The 15,025-nt window shown below is 39.5% G+C and overlaps 1 protein-coding gene across 1 annotated transcript; it reads left to right on the forward strand.

The window, feature by feature from the left end:
* The first annotated feature begins 3,847 nt into the window (after positions 1 to 3,847).
* On the forward strand, positions 3,848 to 14,524 carry aoc2 (amine oxidase copper containing 2). The gene is made up of 5 exons (XM_044331189.1): positions 3,848 to 5,521; positions 9,601 to 9,719; positions 11,475 to 11,641; positions 12,551 to 12,683; positions 12,797 to 14,524. Exons 1-5 carry the CDS (start codon positions 3,964 to 3,966, stop codon positions 13,085 to 13,087), a joined length of 2,268 nt encoding a protein of 755 aa, XP_044187124.1. The 5' UTR covers positions 3,848 to 3,963; the 3' UTR covers positions 13,088 to 14,524.
* The last annotated feature ends 501 nt before the right edge of the window (positions 14,525 to 15,025 follow it).

Below are 15,025 nucleotides of genomic sequence, written 5' to 3' on the forward strand. Positions count from 1 at the left end.
AATGATGTCATATATAATAATATTTGTGTGTGAGAATTTATGGTCAAAGTAAATTACTGCTCATTGCACGTGAAAATATCATCAAATTGCTACCTTCTCTTCATCCTAACTGGCCTTAGTCTGTGCTAAACCCATGACTGTCCTCTTGCATCAACATGTTGGAGGTAAGTCTGAAAAATCCTGCGGCTTTCAAACACATCGGAATGTCAGACAGAATATCAGCTTTGAGCTTAATCGGAGAAAAACATTTCCCACCACGCTACCAAGAAACTTGGCAGGTCATGAGTGGGCCAATTAGGACTGACTTCCTCTTCTGTGTGACCTCACAGGACCTGGAAGACAACAACAACAGGAGACCCGTCTCTTTTGGGTCCTGCAGTCTGCAGGTCTAAATTCACTGATTGGGGAGGGACAATTTACAGGACAGGTCTAATTAGGATTCACTGATTACACCTATTATGCTGTAAGGAAGTGAAATCTAGTTCCATATTTAACAATGTAACCCTATCAGTCCCTGCAGAATCCTGCTGTTCTGTTCACTATTCAGAGGGGAAGGCTTTTTCTTATCATAAACAAATCTCATGTGCAGAGCCAAACCAAAAATGAACTGTGAGCCTCCATTGTTGTCCAAAGATTATTACAAACACATCAGTGAGCCAGACCGCTGCACTGGGTGACATGGTCCTTCTATTCATTATGAAGAGTTTAGGCTCATTAGTTTGTTTAGAGATTTATTGACAGTAAGAAAAGCATAGAAAATCGCCACCCTTATCCTTAAAATGAAGCTTACATGTGAACTGATCGATGCATTTCACTGTCAATCAACGTGTCAGTTGTCCAGGTCATACCAGCAAATAAGTGATCATTCCTGGGTGAAACCTGTCCTTGTGTGCTGTTATGGTGATCCAAGTAATGTGCACATAGCTCTCCTGCAGTGCAGTGGGAGAAGAGGCTGTAAAGGAGTCACTATGGCTATCGTAAATACCAGGACATCCACTGATATTTAGCACACAGATGACAGAGGCGATGCTACATTTCTTTCAAAGCTTTCAGTTTTAGTTTAAAACTGAATTTAGTGAGCACACAGTCATTATATCCCTAGAATATCACCATCCTGTTTCTACCTGTGTACATGAGGTCCAACTGTAGTTTTGAATAATAATAGGCCTATAATAATAAATTTCTTCATGAGCTCTTTTTGAACACCAGAGAAGAAAAATCAAGGATCAGCAATGCGCTGAAAAGGTTTTATTGTTATATCAAGAAACTGAGGAAGATGTTCTTGCTACAACCAAAACGTTCTTACTCCTGGTGTATCCAGTCAGTTATTTTCTGACACCTGCAACTGATGATGGTTTTAAAGTAAAACCAAAAGCTGGAAAAAAAAACACCACCACGACTCAGTCCCATTGTAGATAGTTGTAAATGTAAAGATACATGCTAAACTCAAACTTTTCTTCTTTAAAATGTCATGTATGGAGTTAGAACTTGAAAAAAAGTGATAAACAAACTGAAAAGTCTGCACACCATGACTTACACTATGAAGAAAATACCATTTAATGCATGGACATTTGGGGTCAAGCCCTTCCTATGATTATTTTCTGCATAAGTCATGATGTGCAGACTTTTCAGATTGTCTATTAACAGCATGATATTTGCTGTTTACGATGCTTTTGTAAGTAATTGATGTTCTAGGTGTTGAACTGTGACCACTATGAAGTCAGAAAGGTCAGAGACCAGGATGACACTTGGATGAAGCTTATCTCATTCAGTAAAAACCACCCAAAGGAAGAACACAGTAAACTACTGAGGAAATAAAATACTGTCCGTGACCTGCTGGTAATCCCTCAACAAAGAACTCCAACTGGCAGTCCAACTAGAGATAAAAAATCTGAATTAATGAATAACCCCTTGAACAAAGTACAGGTTAAAGAATGTGATCATTAGCCGGAGATTCAAAGAGGCAGTTGTTGAAAACTGGTTTTACAGCCTAATTGTTTGGTGTCCAGTGGACCCCACTTTATGTGTTTTCCTTCAAATATGTTTTGTTTTCCTCTGACCTTATTAAAGAAATATTAAATTGATTATCATACAGAGTGACGTTATTGGTACTTATGTTTGGGGTCATAACTGATGTCTCTGAGAGCCCAAAAAGAAGTAATGCATCACTTTCTGTAGCAAACCTCTGAAAAATGTCATCCTTTCAAAATCATGTTTCTAAGCAAGTGTCATACAATTAAGAAAAAGTCTTAACATAGCAAGCTGATAAAACAATGTTAAGTATGTGTTTTGAGCTATTAATAGGACCCAGGGTCTCCAGGACCCCAAACAGAAGATTAGAATGAACACAAAAATTGTGAATGAAAATTGAATCAATCTGTAACCACAGACACAGATATCCATACAAAGCTACATTTCCTCTGCACATGTTCAAAAATACTAAAACATTAAGTCAAAAGAAAGACTTGTAATGGTTTTTTGAGAGCAGACTTTATGGCCCTAACAGAGAATGAGAGAATGAGCTTATTTTACTATTGAGAGAAGACAGAAGCACAGCAGGGTGAGTTTTTACCTCCTGCCACACAACAAAGACTCCCAACCTCCACCTAACTCCACCTACCTACACAGAGGCACTAAATACCACTGAGGATACCGAGGTCATGTCCTCTGTAGTATTTCTTTGCCATTAGGTGGGTTAATGAACAAGAGAAATTTAAATCCTGTTATTACACATATATTATACATGAAATAGGAGTCTGTGCACTTCAACAGACAGGACAACTGAGGCAGGATCTGAAAAGATGAGATGTGGAGCTTTTAATAAGGTGCAGCAACTAACATTTAGACATAATGCATATTTTTTTCTGTGGTGGAAAGTATCTAAATATATTTATTCAAGTACTGTACTTAAGTATAATTTTGAGGTACTTGTACTTTACTTATTTCCATGTGATGCTACTTTATACTTCCACTCCACTACATTTCAGAGGGAAATATTGTACTTTCTACTCCAATAAATGTTCAAATGATCCAATATTTCAGCAAAAATCAAAGATTAGAGAAAAAGTTTGAAAACAGATTTGTGTATCAGAACTTTGTTTTTTTCTTCTTTCATCTCCCATTAATCATCTCACGACCCCTTAGATTTATCTGCTGACCCTTTGCAGGGGCCCGGTTCCGATGGGAAACACTGGACTATGATGTTTTGAAGACACGCTTTATGTCGAAACGTTGGTTGGTGCACCTTATTAAAAGCTATGATTACTGCTGTGGGCTCCACATCACATCTTACCAGATCCAACACATATTACACATGTTAGATTTTTGAGGCAAATATCTAAATATGATGCTTTTTAAAATAACAGTTCATTTTGTTGATTATTTTCAGATTGTGTTGCAATCATCTTTTTTTCTTTTCCTTTATCATATATTTTTATATATGCTTAAGAAACACAAATGTTACATTACTGTCATGGCAGTAGAACAAATTGAAAATACATATGGAAGAAAAAGAAGGTGGGGTAGTCATACTTTTGGTCTTGAAAAATAGGAAATGTGTGCCTATTTTATTTTTTTCGTGGTTATAGCATTATGTCTACATGTATGGAATGTGTGTGTGTTTCAACTTGTATTTCAATTGACTGAGAGGTTTGGGGTTTTTTGTTGAATGTGCAAGAATGCTCACATAACCTTCTTTTGTTATTGCTCTTGAAAGCATCTATGATGATTATTAGACAAATAAATACTGTAGCGCGTAAAATAGTCAGTGTGCGTAAAACAGTCCCGCTGGCATGTGTGGTTGCAGAGAGGCTGGAGTAGTTTCATAACTGGCCATTCAAAGGAGGAGGGAGGGGCAGAGGGGTATAGGATCCATGTAGAGATGGGTGGGAAACAGAAGATTTGAGGGTCGCGCCTCCCATTCCTTTCCTCTCTTCCTCCAAGTCAGTGCGTAATGAAACGAAGATGAACTCTCTTGTGAAATGGACGCTCATCCTCTTTGTCCTCTTCTCCATCATTCTCAACATCGTCCTGATCTGCATCCACACCAACAGGGCGCCCAAATGTTCTGCTCACCGTGTCCAACCACTGCGGGGCAAACACGACGAGCGCAGCGGCGTGTTCGCTGACCTCACCCGGGAGGAGTACTTGCAGGTCCAGGAGTACATGCTCAAGCAGACAGACTTGGACATATCCACCAATCAGATCACCAAACCGTCGGAAAATTTCTTGTTTTTAATAGACCTCTCTCTGCCTAAGAAGGCGGACGCGCTGGCTTATTTGGACGGGAAAAGCTCCAAGCCGGTGCGAGAGGCCACGGTGGTTGTCTTCCACGGCGCCAAGGGCCACATCATAGAGTACGTGGTGGGTCCTCTCCCCAAGCCGACATACCACAAAGATGTCACCAAGGAGAGGTACAAGACGGAGCTCCCTATCAATGCACGCACGGTCACCATCGGGGAGTACGCCTTGCTTTTCAAGTTTTTTGAGGAGAAAATCTTCCCCGAGCTAGGGAAGCTCCTGAAAGAAAGCTTCGACTTGAGTGTGGACAAGAGTCTGAACGCGTTTGAGCAGATGCCCCGCGGAGTCCGATCTGGGGACAGGAAGACCTGGGTATCTTTCCTCAGGGATATGAGTGGCATGTACATCCACCCGGTGGGCTTTGAAGTACTGGTCAACCATGGGAGCGTTAACGCATCCGACTGGAGAGTGGAGAAGCTGCTTTATAACGGCCAATACTTCGACACAGTAGAAGAACTTCGACAGAAATATGATGCTGGGTCTGTTAAGAAAATACCTTACAAGGAGCCGGCTGACCATGGTTCACTGAAACCCAGACACGAGTCTCTGCAGCTCGGCCCGCAGCAGTTTTACGCAGAGGGCCAGCGCTACAGCGTCAGCAACAACCACGTCCTGTATCTGGACTGGAGCTTCGCCTTCGGGTTGAGCTCTGTCACGGGCATGCGGGTGTTTGATGTGCGCTTCAAGGGCGAGAGGATAGTCTACGAGCTGAGCGTGCAGGAGGCCATGTCAGTGTACGGTTCAGTGACGCCTGGGATGATGCTCACCAAGTTTGTGGACTCGAGCATCGGGATAGGACGTTTCGCACACGAACTGGTCCGTGGCGTGGATTGCCCCTACGAAGCCACCTACGTGGACACATACCGCTACATAGATGCCCCTATCCCGATCAGGTTTAAGAATTCGATCTGCATCTTTGAGCACAACATGGGTCAGCCCCTGCGGAGGCACTTCTCTGACTTCTTCCACAACAGTTATGGAGGAATGGTGAACAGCGCCCTGGTGTTCAGGACCATCACAGCTATAGGTAACTATGACTACATGTGGGATTTCATCTTCTATCAGAGCGGATCAGTGGAGGCCAAGGTGCACGCCACTGGATATATCTCCTCTTCTTACATGATGGAGGGTAGTCTCAAGTACGGACACCAGGTGGCAGAAAATGTCCTGGGGAACATCCACACCCACTTCATCAACTTCAAAGTGGACCTGGACGTGTTGGGTGAGTACAGTACATAACCTGACTGCTGCTGGATGGAGGGCAATACAGACCTGCGTTATATTGTGAAAACAAAAACTCAAATAAAGAAAATTCTGATTACATTTATATGTTCATGTATAGAAATTCATTGACGCGCCTGTCAGTGCATTTCAACGAAATGTTAGAAATAATGTGGTTATGGGCGGTATGGAAATTTGACCAGACACCAAGAATAAAGTCTCTAAATGTTTTAATTAATTTGATATTTTTATTTTATTTACTCAGTTCGCTTATTCTTATAGGTCCTTTAGTTTTATGCATTTTTTCTGGAATTTTCTGAGTAATTTGCAGGTATTTAATGATAATTTTCGTAGGACATTTTACAGAGAGGGTGGTGCAATTTGGTACAAATTATAAGAAAAAAAAACATTAAAAAAAAGAGGTAAGCTGGTTTAGTTGGTGAGTACCAATTCATTATATGTGGGTCATAAAGTTAGTTTGCACAATTCTTAATAAATTATATTCTAACAATTCTTTAACTGACATAAAATATTTTGTTTTTAGTGAGTAGTTTTGTGTAGAAAATTTCTGTGTACTACCAAATTATACAACCCTTTCAAAGAAATGTCCCAAGCATTAACAGTTACACATTATTGGAAAAACCTAATATGCTAATAAATAATTTGACACACAAAACGTACTAAAAATTAAGTATTGTCTGTCAGTAAAACAATTGCCAAGAGTATAATTATTTAAGAAATTTGTCAAATTAACAGCTACATATGAACCCAAATATAATGAGTGGGTACTTACCATACCAACCCAACCGACTTAACACTTCCTATTTTTTCTTATAATTTGTACCAAATTGCACCACCCTCTCTGTAAAATGTTCTAATATCTTCTAACTCAGAAAATCTCAGAAAATTTCAAGGAAATTAGTATAAAATTAAGGGACCTGTAAAATAAAGAGTTACCATTCAGTTCAATTACACTGTCTGTAAATTCATGTCCCAATAAGAAGATCTAGATGGACTTTTTGGCCTTAACTTTGGAATCCTTAAGATTTCAATCCTGGGTAATTTGGCGACACTCATGGTTAGTTATGGCAACAGCAAGTGTCATTTAATATGACAGCAAACGCTGGTTGAGCAGCTACTCTGTTGGAAATACAGAACAGCAGCTGGTGTATCTGTTTACAGTAACCAAACCAACTCACAATGTTTTAATAAAGAAATCATAATAATAACAAAATCAATCTGATTTTATGCTGTACACAGCACAAGTAGTTAGCAATAGCAGAACACAGTAAAATTGGATACCTTACTGAGGAGTTGGAGGTGTGCAGCTCTTACTGGAACCACTGAGTGCACATGTGAGCGAACTGAAAGTCACCGTCCATAGTTAGTGTCAGAAGATGAACAAGCTACATGTGCGCCCGACACTCGTGGCACTAATGAGCACTAACGCACTGAAGTTGCACAGGGAGCAGCACCTCTTAGCTTTGGGTCCTTACCACGCATGGTAATAGCGCAGGCCTGTGGGTTGCTGTTAGTGGGCTGCCACAGCGATAGCCACTGTGTCCCCAGGCTGCGATGAGTTGATGTGGGTGGGGCCCAGCACAGCTGTGCAGCGTTGCTGACCTGTGGTGAAAAATGTATCAGCCTCCTTGGCCAGGGCACGGCAATCTGCAACTTACTGTGTTAGCTACAGCTGCCCGTACCTGCGTTGGCAGATGTTGCAGGAACAGTTTAATGAAAAGGAAGCACGGCCTGTGATTTCCCAGGAGAGCTAGCATGCTGTCCATCAGTGCTGAAGGCATCGTCATGTTTGTAAAACAACAGAAAGTCTTGGGAAACGCCCAAAAACAAAACACGGTCACCAATGTAGGAGTTGATGGGAACAAAGGAGCCATGAGACTTGTTTCAAGTGAAGAGCACAAAGTGTGTCATTTATTTTCCTTAACACTTAATACTGGGTTAGCATTAGCAGTAAACAGTCAAATTTCAAACTGTAACACTGCATTATCATGTGCGTGTGAAGGCAAATCCAGAGTGGGAATGGCAGAATCTGCCACTAGCAATAAAATCTACTATTGTAGGAGTTGATGGGAACAAAGGAGCCATGAGACTTGTTTCCACTATAAAACATAAAGCGTATTATCATTTATACACCAAACTGACACCAACAGACGCATAAACATTGCGTCACAGCAACTCACGTCACACCTGCAACCAACTCTAAAAGAGCACTCGCCCCTATAACACACTAGAACATTACTGTGGTGAATTTTGTCCTTATTTTAACATAATATAACAACACTGTAGTGGATTATGTCCATGTCTCTATGTGGTGTTCACCACACTATATAGAAAATTAATTACAGAATTACATTACATTCAATGGCTATTGCTTATATATAAATAGTATCAAAGACAGGGTTTGCATTAACAAAAATCTTAACAGTTATAACTTTAAAGTCACCAAATTTAAACATATAAAGTCTAAAATATCTACCAAGTGTTTCACTGTAAATTTTTTAAAAATGACATTGTAAGCTCTCTGAGTGCAAAAAACCCCACATTTACAGGAAAAATACCAACAATTTCACCTCAGTGGCCTAATGGAAGCTATGGCCCTGTTTCTGATTATGGAACATGTTTTATTTAGGCAACAATTTTGTAACATGTTCAATAATAATAATTTTTAATACACACACAATTCTAGGCGTCTGCTATGGGACATGTGCCAGTCTAAAATTACTTTTCAGCCTATTTTTTCTCACATCTCTGGCTGCTGCTTGCTGTGTCCCATTCAGTGCATGCATGGAGTTTTGTCTGTCTCCATAGTATGCTACCTTGTATTTCTACTTCACTACATTTTGGTGTAAAATACTGTACTTTTTACTTAGCTACATTTATCTCTAAGCTATAGTTACTACTTAAGATAAAGACTGTGTATAGAAAACACATGATCAGCTCATAAAACATGATGCATTGCTATTGATTAAACTAGTCAACAGTATATGAAGTAGTTATTGTAGTAACTACATTATTAAAATTCTACTTACACATTAATGCATTAGTAATAATAATAATAACAACAATATAAGGAATGTATAATAGTATAACATGCTAACAGGAGCCATTCTGCATAATTAGTACCTTAACTTTTAATACTATAATACATTTAACATAAACCTAAATAAAGTCTGCTGTATACACTTTAGTGGGAGCTGAAAAGCAACAGAGTACATCACAAGGGGCCCAACAGCAAAGTTTTGCCCCACGTCCCTGTAAAAGGTTAATCCGACCATGGCAACATGGTATGGTAGTTTTACAGCAAAGCACAGATAGTGTAGAATATAAAGTGAGTCTTATGGTTAGTAAAAAAATAGCTTAACTTTAGCTTTAACTCAGCCAAGGAAGATTCAGAGATCCCTGCTCACCTATAAGAGGCACCCAAAGTACCGCCGATTTTTTTTTTTTTTTTTTACCACACAGCTGAGTGTATTCATTTGATTTCTCATGCAGGTCTAAAGCCCTGTGGCTGCTGTAGTCTAAAAACCAGATACTCCTTAGCCTGTTATCAGTAGCTGATGAGATAACTAAGACCCCAAATATTTGTGGAAAAAGGGAAGTGATGCCTTTGATGTCCAGGCTTTGAAGAGGAAAGATGAACAATCATTCATCACAAAGCATGGCTGTGTGTCCATTGTGGTTTCATTTGAAATTACTGAGAGAACAGATATGCAGAAATATGTAAACCAATGTCTAATTGTCAGACTACACAGTCTGAACCAAAACAGTAAAGTTGCAGCCATAAAACCAAGATAATTAAGTCTCTAAAAAGCTCTGTAGAGCTGAGGGGAACTGCAGACTTGGTGATAATTCTCTGTGGGTTTGTCACATTACATGTAGTCATGTGGCCCATTGAAAACGTACACATATTGAATAGTGCAGCTTTAAATTTATGTAAAAATGGAAAGTAACTGACACCAAATTGCCTAGTATTGGTCTCTTTTGGCTTAGCCACCATTGTTGGCTTAGAAACATAAAAACAATTATGATTCCCAACATTTTGCCTGTTTTCCTCTCCAGGAGTGAAGAATATGTTCCAGACGAAAGACATGGAGTATGTCAATGTGTCGCTGCCATGGATGTCTGATCACTACGCCATGATCCCTCAGCTGGTGGAGAAGCAACTAAAAACAGAACAGGTCTGCCTTTACGTTCATTCACTTCCTTTATATGTTCGCTTGCATTCAGTTGACAGTATTTAGATGATAGTAACAGGAATAAGCAACATTGGGGAACAAAATTATGAACCATTCAAGCCTTTACAGTGTGGAGAGAGCATAAAATGTTCTCTGCTTAGACACCAGAATGCCTCCCAGTGTTATTTTTATAGCATTTTGGACATCTGATGGATATTATGATTGTTCTGAGAAGCATTAATTATCCTGATGACTGGACAGCATAGTTGGATATTGACCAACTGGTACAATTTTATTATCCCTGTCATCACTGGTGGACTCAGGGGGTTATGTTGTTAATCTTAATTAAGAATGTAGCCTTTTTACCAAACATGCATCGTTGTTCTCTGCTGATCAGGGCCTATTGAATGTATCAGGTGCCCCTTACATTTTTTGAGTCCACCACTGCCTGTCATATTTATGAATTGCCTCTGTAATGAAGGAGTTTATTCCAAAATACCTGTGCAATTAGCACAGGTATTTTGTCTTTTAATGTCCTTTAAAAAAACACAACAATCGCTGAGTACATCTTTTATTATTAGACAATTGTAAAAGTAACAATCTATAATAAAAAAAATTGTAATTTAGGAATCTGTTGTACACATTAGAAACTTCACTCTTACACTACAGGTTTAATTTCATTAGATTTTGATGCACCTGTTGCATACATTTAATAAAGAAAAAATTCCCAAAACTGTTGTGAATCTTTAATGCTGTAAAATTTATTGTAGAATATATATTAATGCAATCCATTGTTTTAAATGACTGATCTGTTTTCATATAGCCAATCAAAATCTTTCATTTTAGATTGTGTTGAATAAAGCTACAATGTCACAATGTTACATCGGATGCAGGAAGTCACATTGACAATAAGCAAGATAGCAGCCTAAGACACAACACTTGAGCCATAGACGTTAAAGCAACATTAATCAATATTTTTGTGTCTACAATCGATCAAATCACAAAGTCTAACATGAAAAGAGTCTCTCATAGTAACAAATCCACAGAGAATTGTCACCAATTCTTCAGTTCCCCTCAGTTTTAAACTGTAGAATGTTTTCTCTCTTTCATCTCATTGTTTTGTTTTTTTGGCCCAAACCCTTTGGTTCTGTCAACCTTCAGCAATAGTAGGCAGCTTTTTTAAGTGAAAAAGCTCAGATAAACCTACACTGTACACTACCTGTTCAGCACCAAACAGCAGACACACAAAGCTAGCAACTAGCCAGTGAACATAGTGGAGCATTTAGCAGCAACACACAAATATTTCAGAATTGGTGGAGCCCAAACCAGAATTAAAAGAAGATTGAATATTGGACTTACATTCATCATCTGGACTTCAAATCAAACCATTGTTGTTCTCTGGATGTGTAACTAGGAAACTGTCTGCTAGCATGTTGCTATAACAACTTTACAAGGAGAATATGTCATTGTCACAATTGATTATTATATGTCACTTCTGTCCAGTTAGATGCTGGTGGAGTCCTTATTCTGCAGGATTTTAATTAATCACTTGTATAACTAGATATGTTTTATCATTGTGGTAATATTGCAGGATATTAGACAGCTCAAAAGCTGTCTTTTTAAAGTTACAACTTGTCAAGGAGCCCATTTATGACACACTCAGAGACAACCTTTTCCTAATCCAACTGTGCTCTGGCGAGCAAAGTTACTCTTGAAACATTAGCTGTGGGACTAATGTCCAGTATGACACCTCTACAGGAAGCAGCTCTGCCTTATGACACCAAGACTCCTCGCTACCTCCACATCGCCAGCAACAAGACCAACCGCTGGGGCCACCAGCGCTCCTACAGGCTGCAGGTGTTCAGCTTTACTGGAGACCACCTCCCAGAGAGCCAGGCTGAGGAGAGGGCCATGTCATGGGCCAGGTGAGACTGGACAGTCAAAAAACCTTAGATCCTCAAAAGCTAATAATAGCAAGCATTTCTTCATCTTGATGATTGAAAAGAATGTTTGACAATGTGTTTTACTGATACTCACATGAATATTGAATACAACTCTTGGATTGAGTTTATTATAAACTATTCAGGTTAAAATTACAGTAAGTACTTACTGTGCAGCATGGCTTGAAAGTAACAATCAGCCCCCCTGTGGACAGGGAAGTCCGGGAGTCAGACTGTATGTTTTTGTTTCTGTGGGGACAATTTCCTCCAGTCAAAGTACTTTGGAGGAAGGAAGTTACATACACTGCCTGATGGGAGTTTGCATGTGCTAAATTAAAGGATTAATATTGGGACCACTTATGTGATGCCACTGGGTTACATATTATGCAAATATGACATTAAATTTCGCCTGTATGCAGACGACACACTGCTGTATGTTTCAGCACATCCTGATGAGAACAGCCCTCAATGTGGGAGTGATATTAGACTTTAACCTTTCGCTTGAAAATCAAATGACAGGTTTTTCAGTTATGGTTTTTACCCTTGAAGACCTTAGCCAAATCATTTTTAACTTTCATAGACGAGGAGAAAGTAGTTTGCTTTCATCTCCTCTCAGTGCAGTACTCTTTATTCAGTCTCAGCCAAAAGTCAGTAATTCCCTTTCAGCAGGAGACCTAGTTTTTTTTTTTTGATTACTGTAATTTAATCATGACCAAGTATTTTCATTGCTTATCCCCAACCATACCTCCACCATAATTTATTTGCCATAACAATGATCTTTTCCTAACCTTAACCATAGTGTAGTTGCTTTGCATAAAAATTGTAGAACAAGAATTTGGATGTAAAATTTAACATTCTTGTCTGGTGATGTCTCTTCTGTCTGTCTCTCTGCAGGTATAAGGTTGCCATCACCAAGCAGAAGGACTTAGAGCAGACTAGCAGCAGCCTGTACAATCAAAACAACATCTGGAATCCAGCTGTTGACTTCAGCAAGTACATCGAAGACAACGAAAGCATTGAAGACGAGGTGTGTTGAGATGGAATCTGCATGTTAAAACATAGAAAACTACAAACATGGTAATGAACCTTAGGAGATGTAAATAAAGACATTTACATGATTGTTTGAAACTGTGTCCCTAGGACCTGGTTGCCTGGGTGACCACCGGCTTCCTCCACATCCCTCATGCCGAGGACATCCCTAACACGGTAACCGTGGGCAACGGGGGTGGGGTCCTGCTGCGACCCCACAACTACTTTGACAATGACCCGTCCATCCACTCTGCTGATGGGGTGTACTTCAGCCCGGGCAGTGAGGAAAGCTGTGACAACAACAGGATGGCCTGCCTTGCTGAAGAGACCTGTAGCCCCACGCTGGAACCCTTCACCTACCATGGCTTTGAGGGAGTCATGAAGTTTGAAGATTGGGTCTGATTTATTGAGCACTGAAACGCAACAGCTTCAGAGCCCTGATGAGCTCAGAGATGTGCTTGGGCTTACGAATCAATCCATCATGAAGTTTATGTCAAGGTTTATAGAGGCAGTTTGGGACAGAAAATTATTTGTGCTACACATGTTTTACAGCTGCAGGAATTTGAGTAAAGGAATAGTTCAACATTTTTGGGAATATGGTTATACACTTTCTCTCCGAGATTGAGATGGTCATGTCTGTGTGTCCAGCACAGAGCTGAACTCTAACTCTCTCACGTTGTATCAGGTTTGTTTAGTCAATACACAAACAGTAATATAAACACAACAATTTGTGGTTTTAGGGGGTGTTATATGCTGGAACAATTTCTCCTGGAGCCTTGTCGTCACAGTGAGGTTGCCAGGTTTGGTACCATTGTGCAGGTACAGACCAATTGTTCACAGACTATATATCACAATCCTGCGCTATAGCAGGAGACACTGCACAAAGACGCTGGGGAAATAGTTCCAACATGTAACTCCACAAAAAAGACAAGCTACCCCCCTCTGTTCTCCATGGTTCTAATTTCATTACATGCAAATGTATGCACCATGTAAACATAATGCAAGACTAGGTAGCAATACAGTAGACAACTTAAAGCCCTTAATTTTTTCTTTTTTGCTTTTCTTTATGTTGTGCTTTAGCGCTGTACAGTATATTTCCAGACAAATTTGCAATGACTCAAATTATCACAAAATAATTGTTACACGGTGAACTTGGGGCCTTTCGGATGGTAATGTAGCCTTGATGGATGCATACAGTATGGCTGACTAGAATGTAGGGAATCAATCTATTGTATGGTTTCAATGATAATTCAAATGATATTTCAGTTCTAGTTCCAACACCCGTACCCCCAGCACCATGCCCTTTGGTTCTTTCTGAACATGTAATTTTTTGAAAATGTCTTGTAACTTCCTAAAACAGCTGGCCACTGTAGTTTTTAACAAATGTCAGTCAAACGGGGAAATTATGCATTTCTTGGGGACTATTTTCAGTGGAGGATGAATCCACATTTGGTGTTCTAGTGAGTATTTCTGGAAGCAGGACGGTGTTGGTATTTCTGGCAGCAGGAGGGTGTGTGTGGGATTAAGTCAAAGTAAACTACAGATATGTGCAGTGTTTGTGTTTATGATAATGAAGGGTCATGTCAAACAGTGGAACAGTGTGAGTCATTAAGTGGAACAGTGTGGCTCGTTATATTTTTGGCAACAGTGGATCTCTACACCACAAAGGAATAAAGACATATCAGGCTTTGATACACACACAATACATGCTAGAAGGATGTATTCATCTTTGGCTTGGCTCTGCACATGAGATTTTGGTCCGGTCTGTAGTAATTTTATTGATTTAAAGAAAGATTGGTAATAGGCACCACTAAAGCAAAATACAAATGACATGATAATGTGGGTCTTGCCTTATTTTCTAATCTTGAGGCCCTGTTTTGAATAGTTTTAAGACTAATGTTGCATATTTCTAATTAGGGACCGAGCCCAAAAGGCAGAGGGTCCTCGCCCTTGTTTTTTGTGTGTTTCTTTCTTTCTTTCTTTCTTTCTTTCTTTCTTTCTTTCTTTCTTTCTTTCTTTCTTTCTTTATTATTACGGGACTTAAACCCTAAATTTGACCCCCAAAACATGCTCAAAAACTCACCAAATTTGGCACACACATCAGGTCTGGTGAAAAATTTGTTAAAAACTTTGTAATAACTCGAACGGTTTGGATTTTTGTAAGACCTGAAAGTTGCAGTGCCACATCACACCTTACAATGTAAAACAATGGGGAGGCAATCTATGAGCATGAACTTTGTGTCAAACAGAGGCTTCTGACATCTAAACTATAAGTCTGACCACTTTCAAACCTGTATCAATGGATTCACCGTGAAATTTCCTACTAATGAATGATTTTTA

The sequence above is a fragment of the Thunnus albacares genome, chromosome 17 (genome assembly GCF_914725855.1).
Source record: "Thunnus albacares chromosome 17, fThuAlb1.1, whole genome shotgun sequence".
In the NCBI taxonomy this organism is placed as follows: Eukaryota; Metazoa; Chordata; class Actinopteri; order Scombriformes; family Scombridae; genus Thunnus; species Thunnus albacares.

Bases quoted from the DNA above. Each gene is read 5' to 3' on its own strand.
- aoc2 (XM_044331189.1), top strand. From the start codon at position 3,964: ATGAACTCTCTTGTGAAATGGACGCTCATCCTCTTTGTCCTCTTCTCC. The intron at 5,522-9,600 runs GTGAGTACAGTA...TTTCCTCTCCAG, and splicing joins AGTGGACCTGGACGTGTTGG to GAGTGAAGAATATGTTCCAG. The intron at 12,684-12,796 runs GTGTGTTGAGAT...CTGTGTCCCTAG, and splicing joins ACGAAAGCATTGAAGACGAG to GACCTGGTTGCCTGGGTGAC.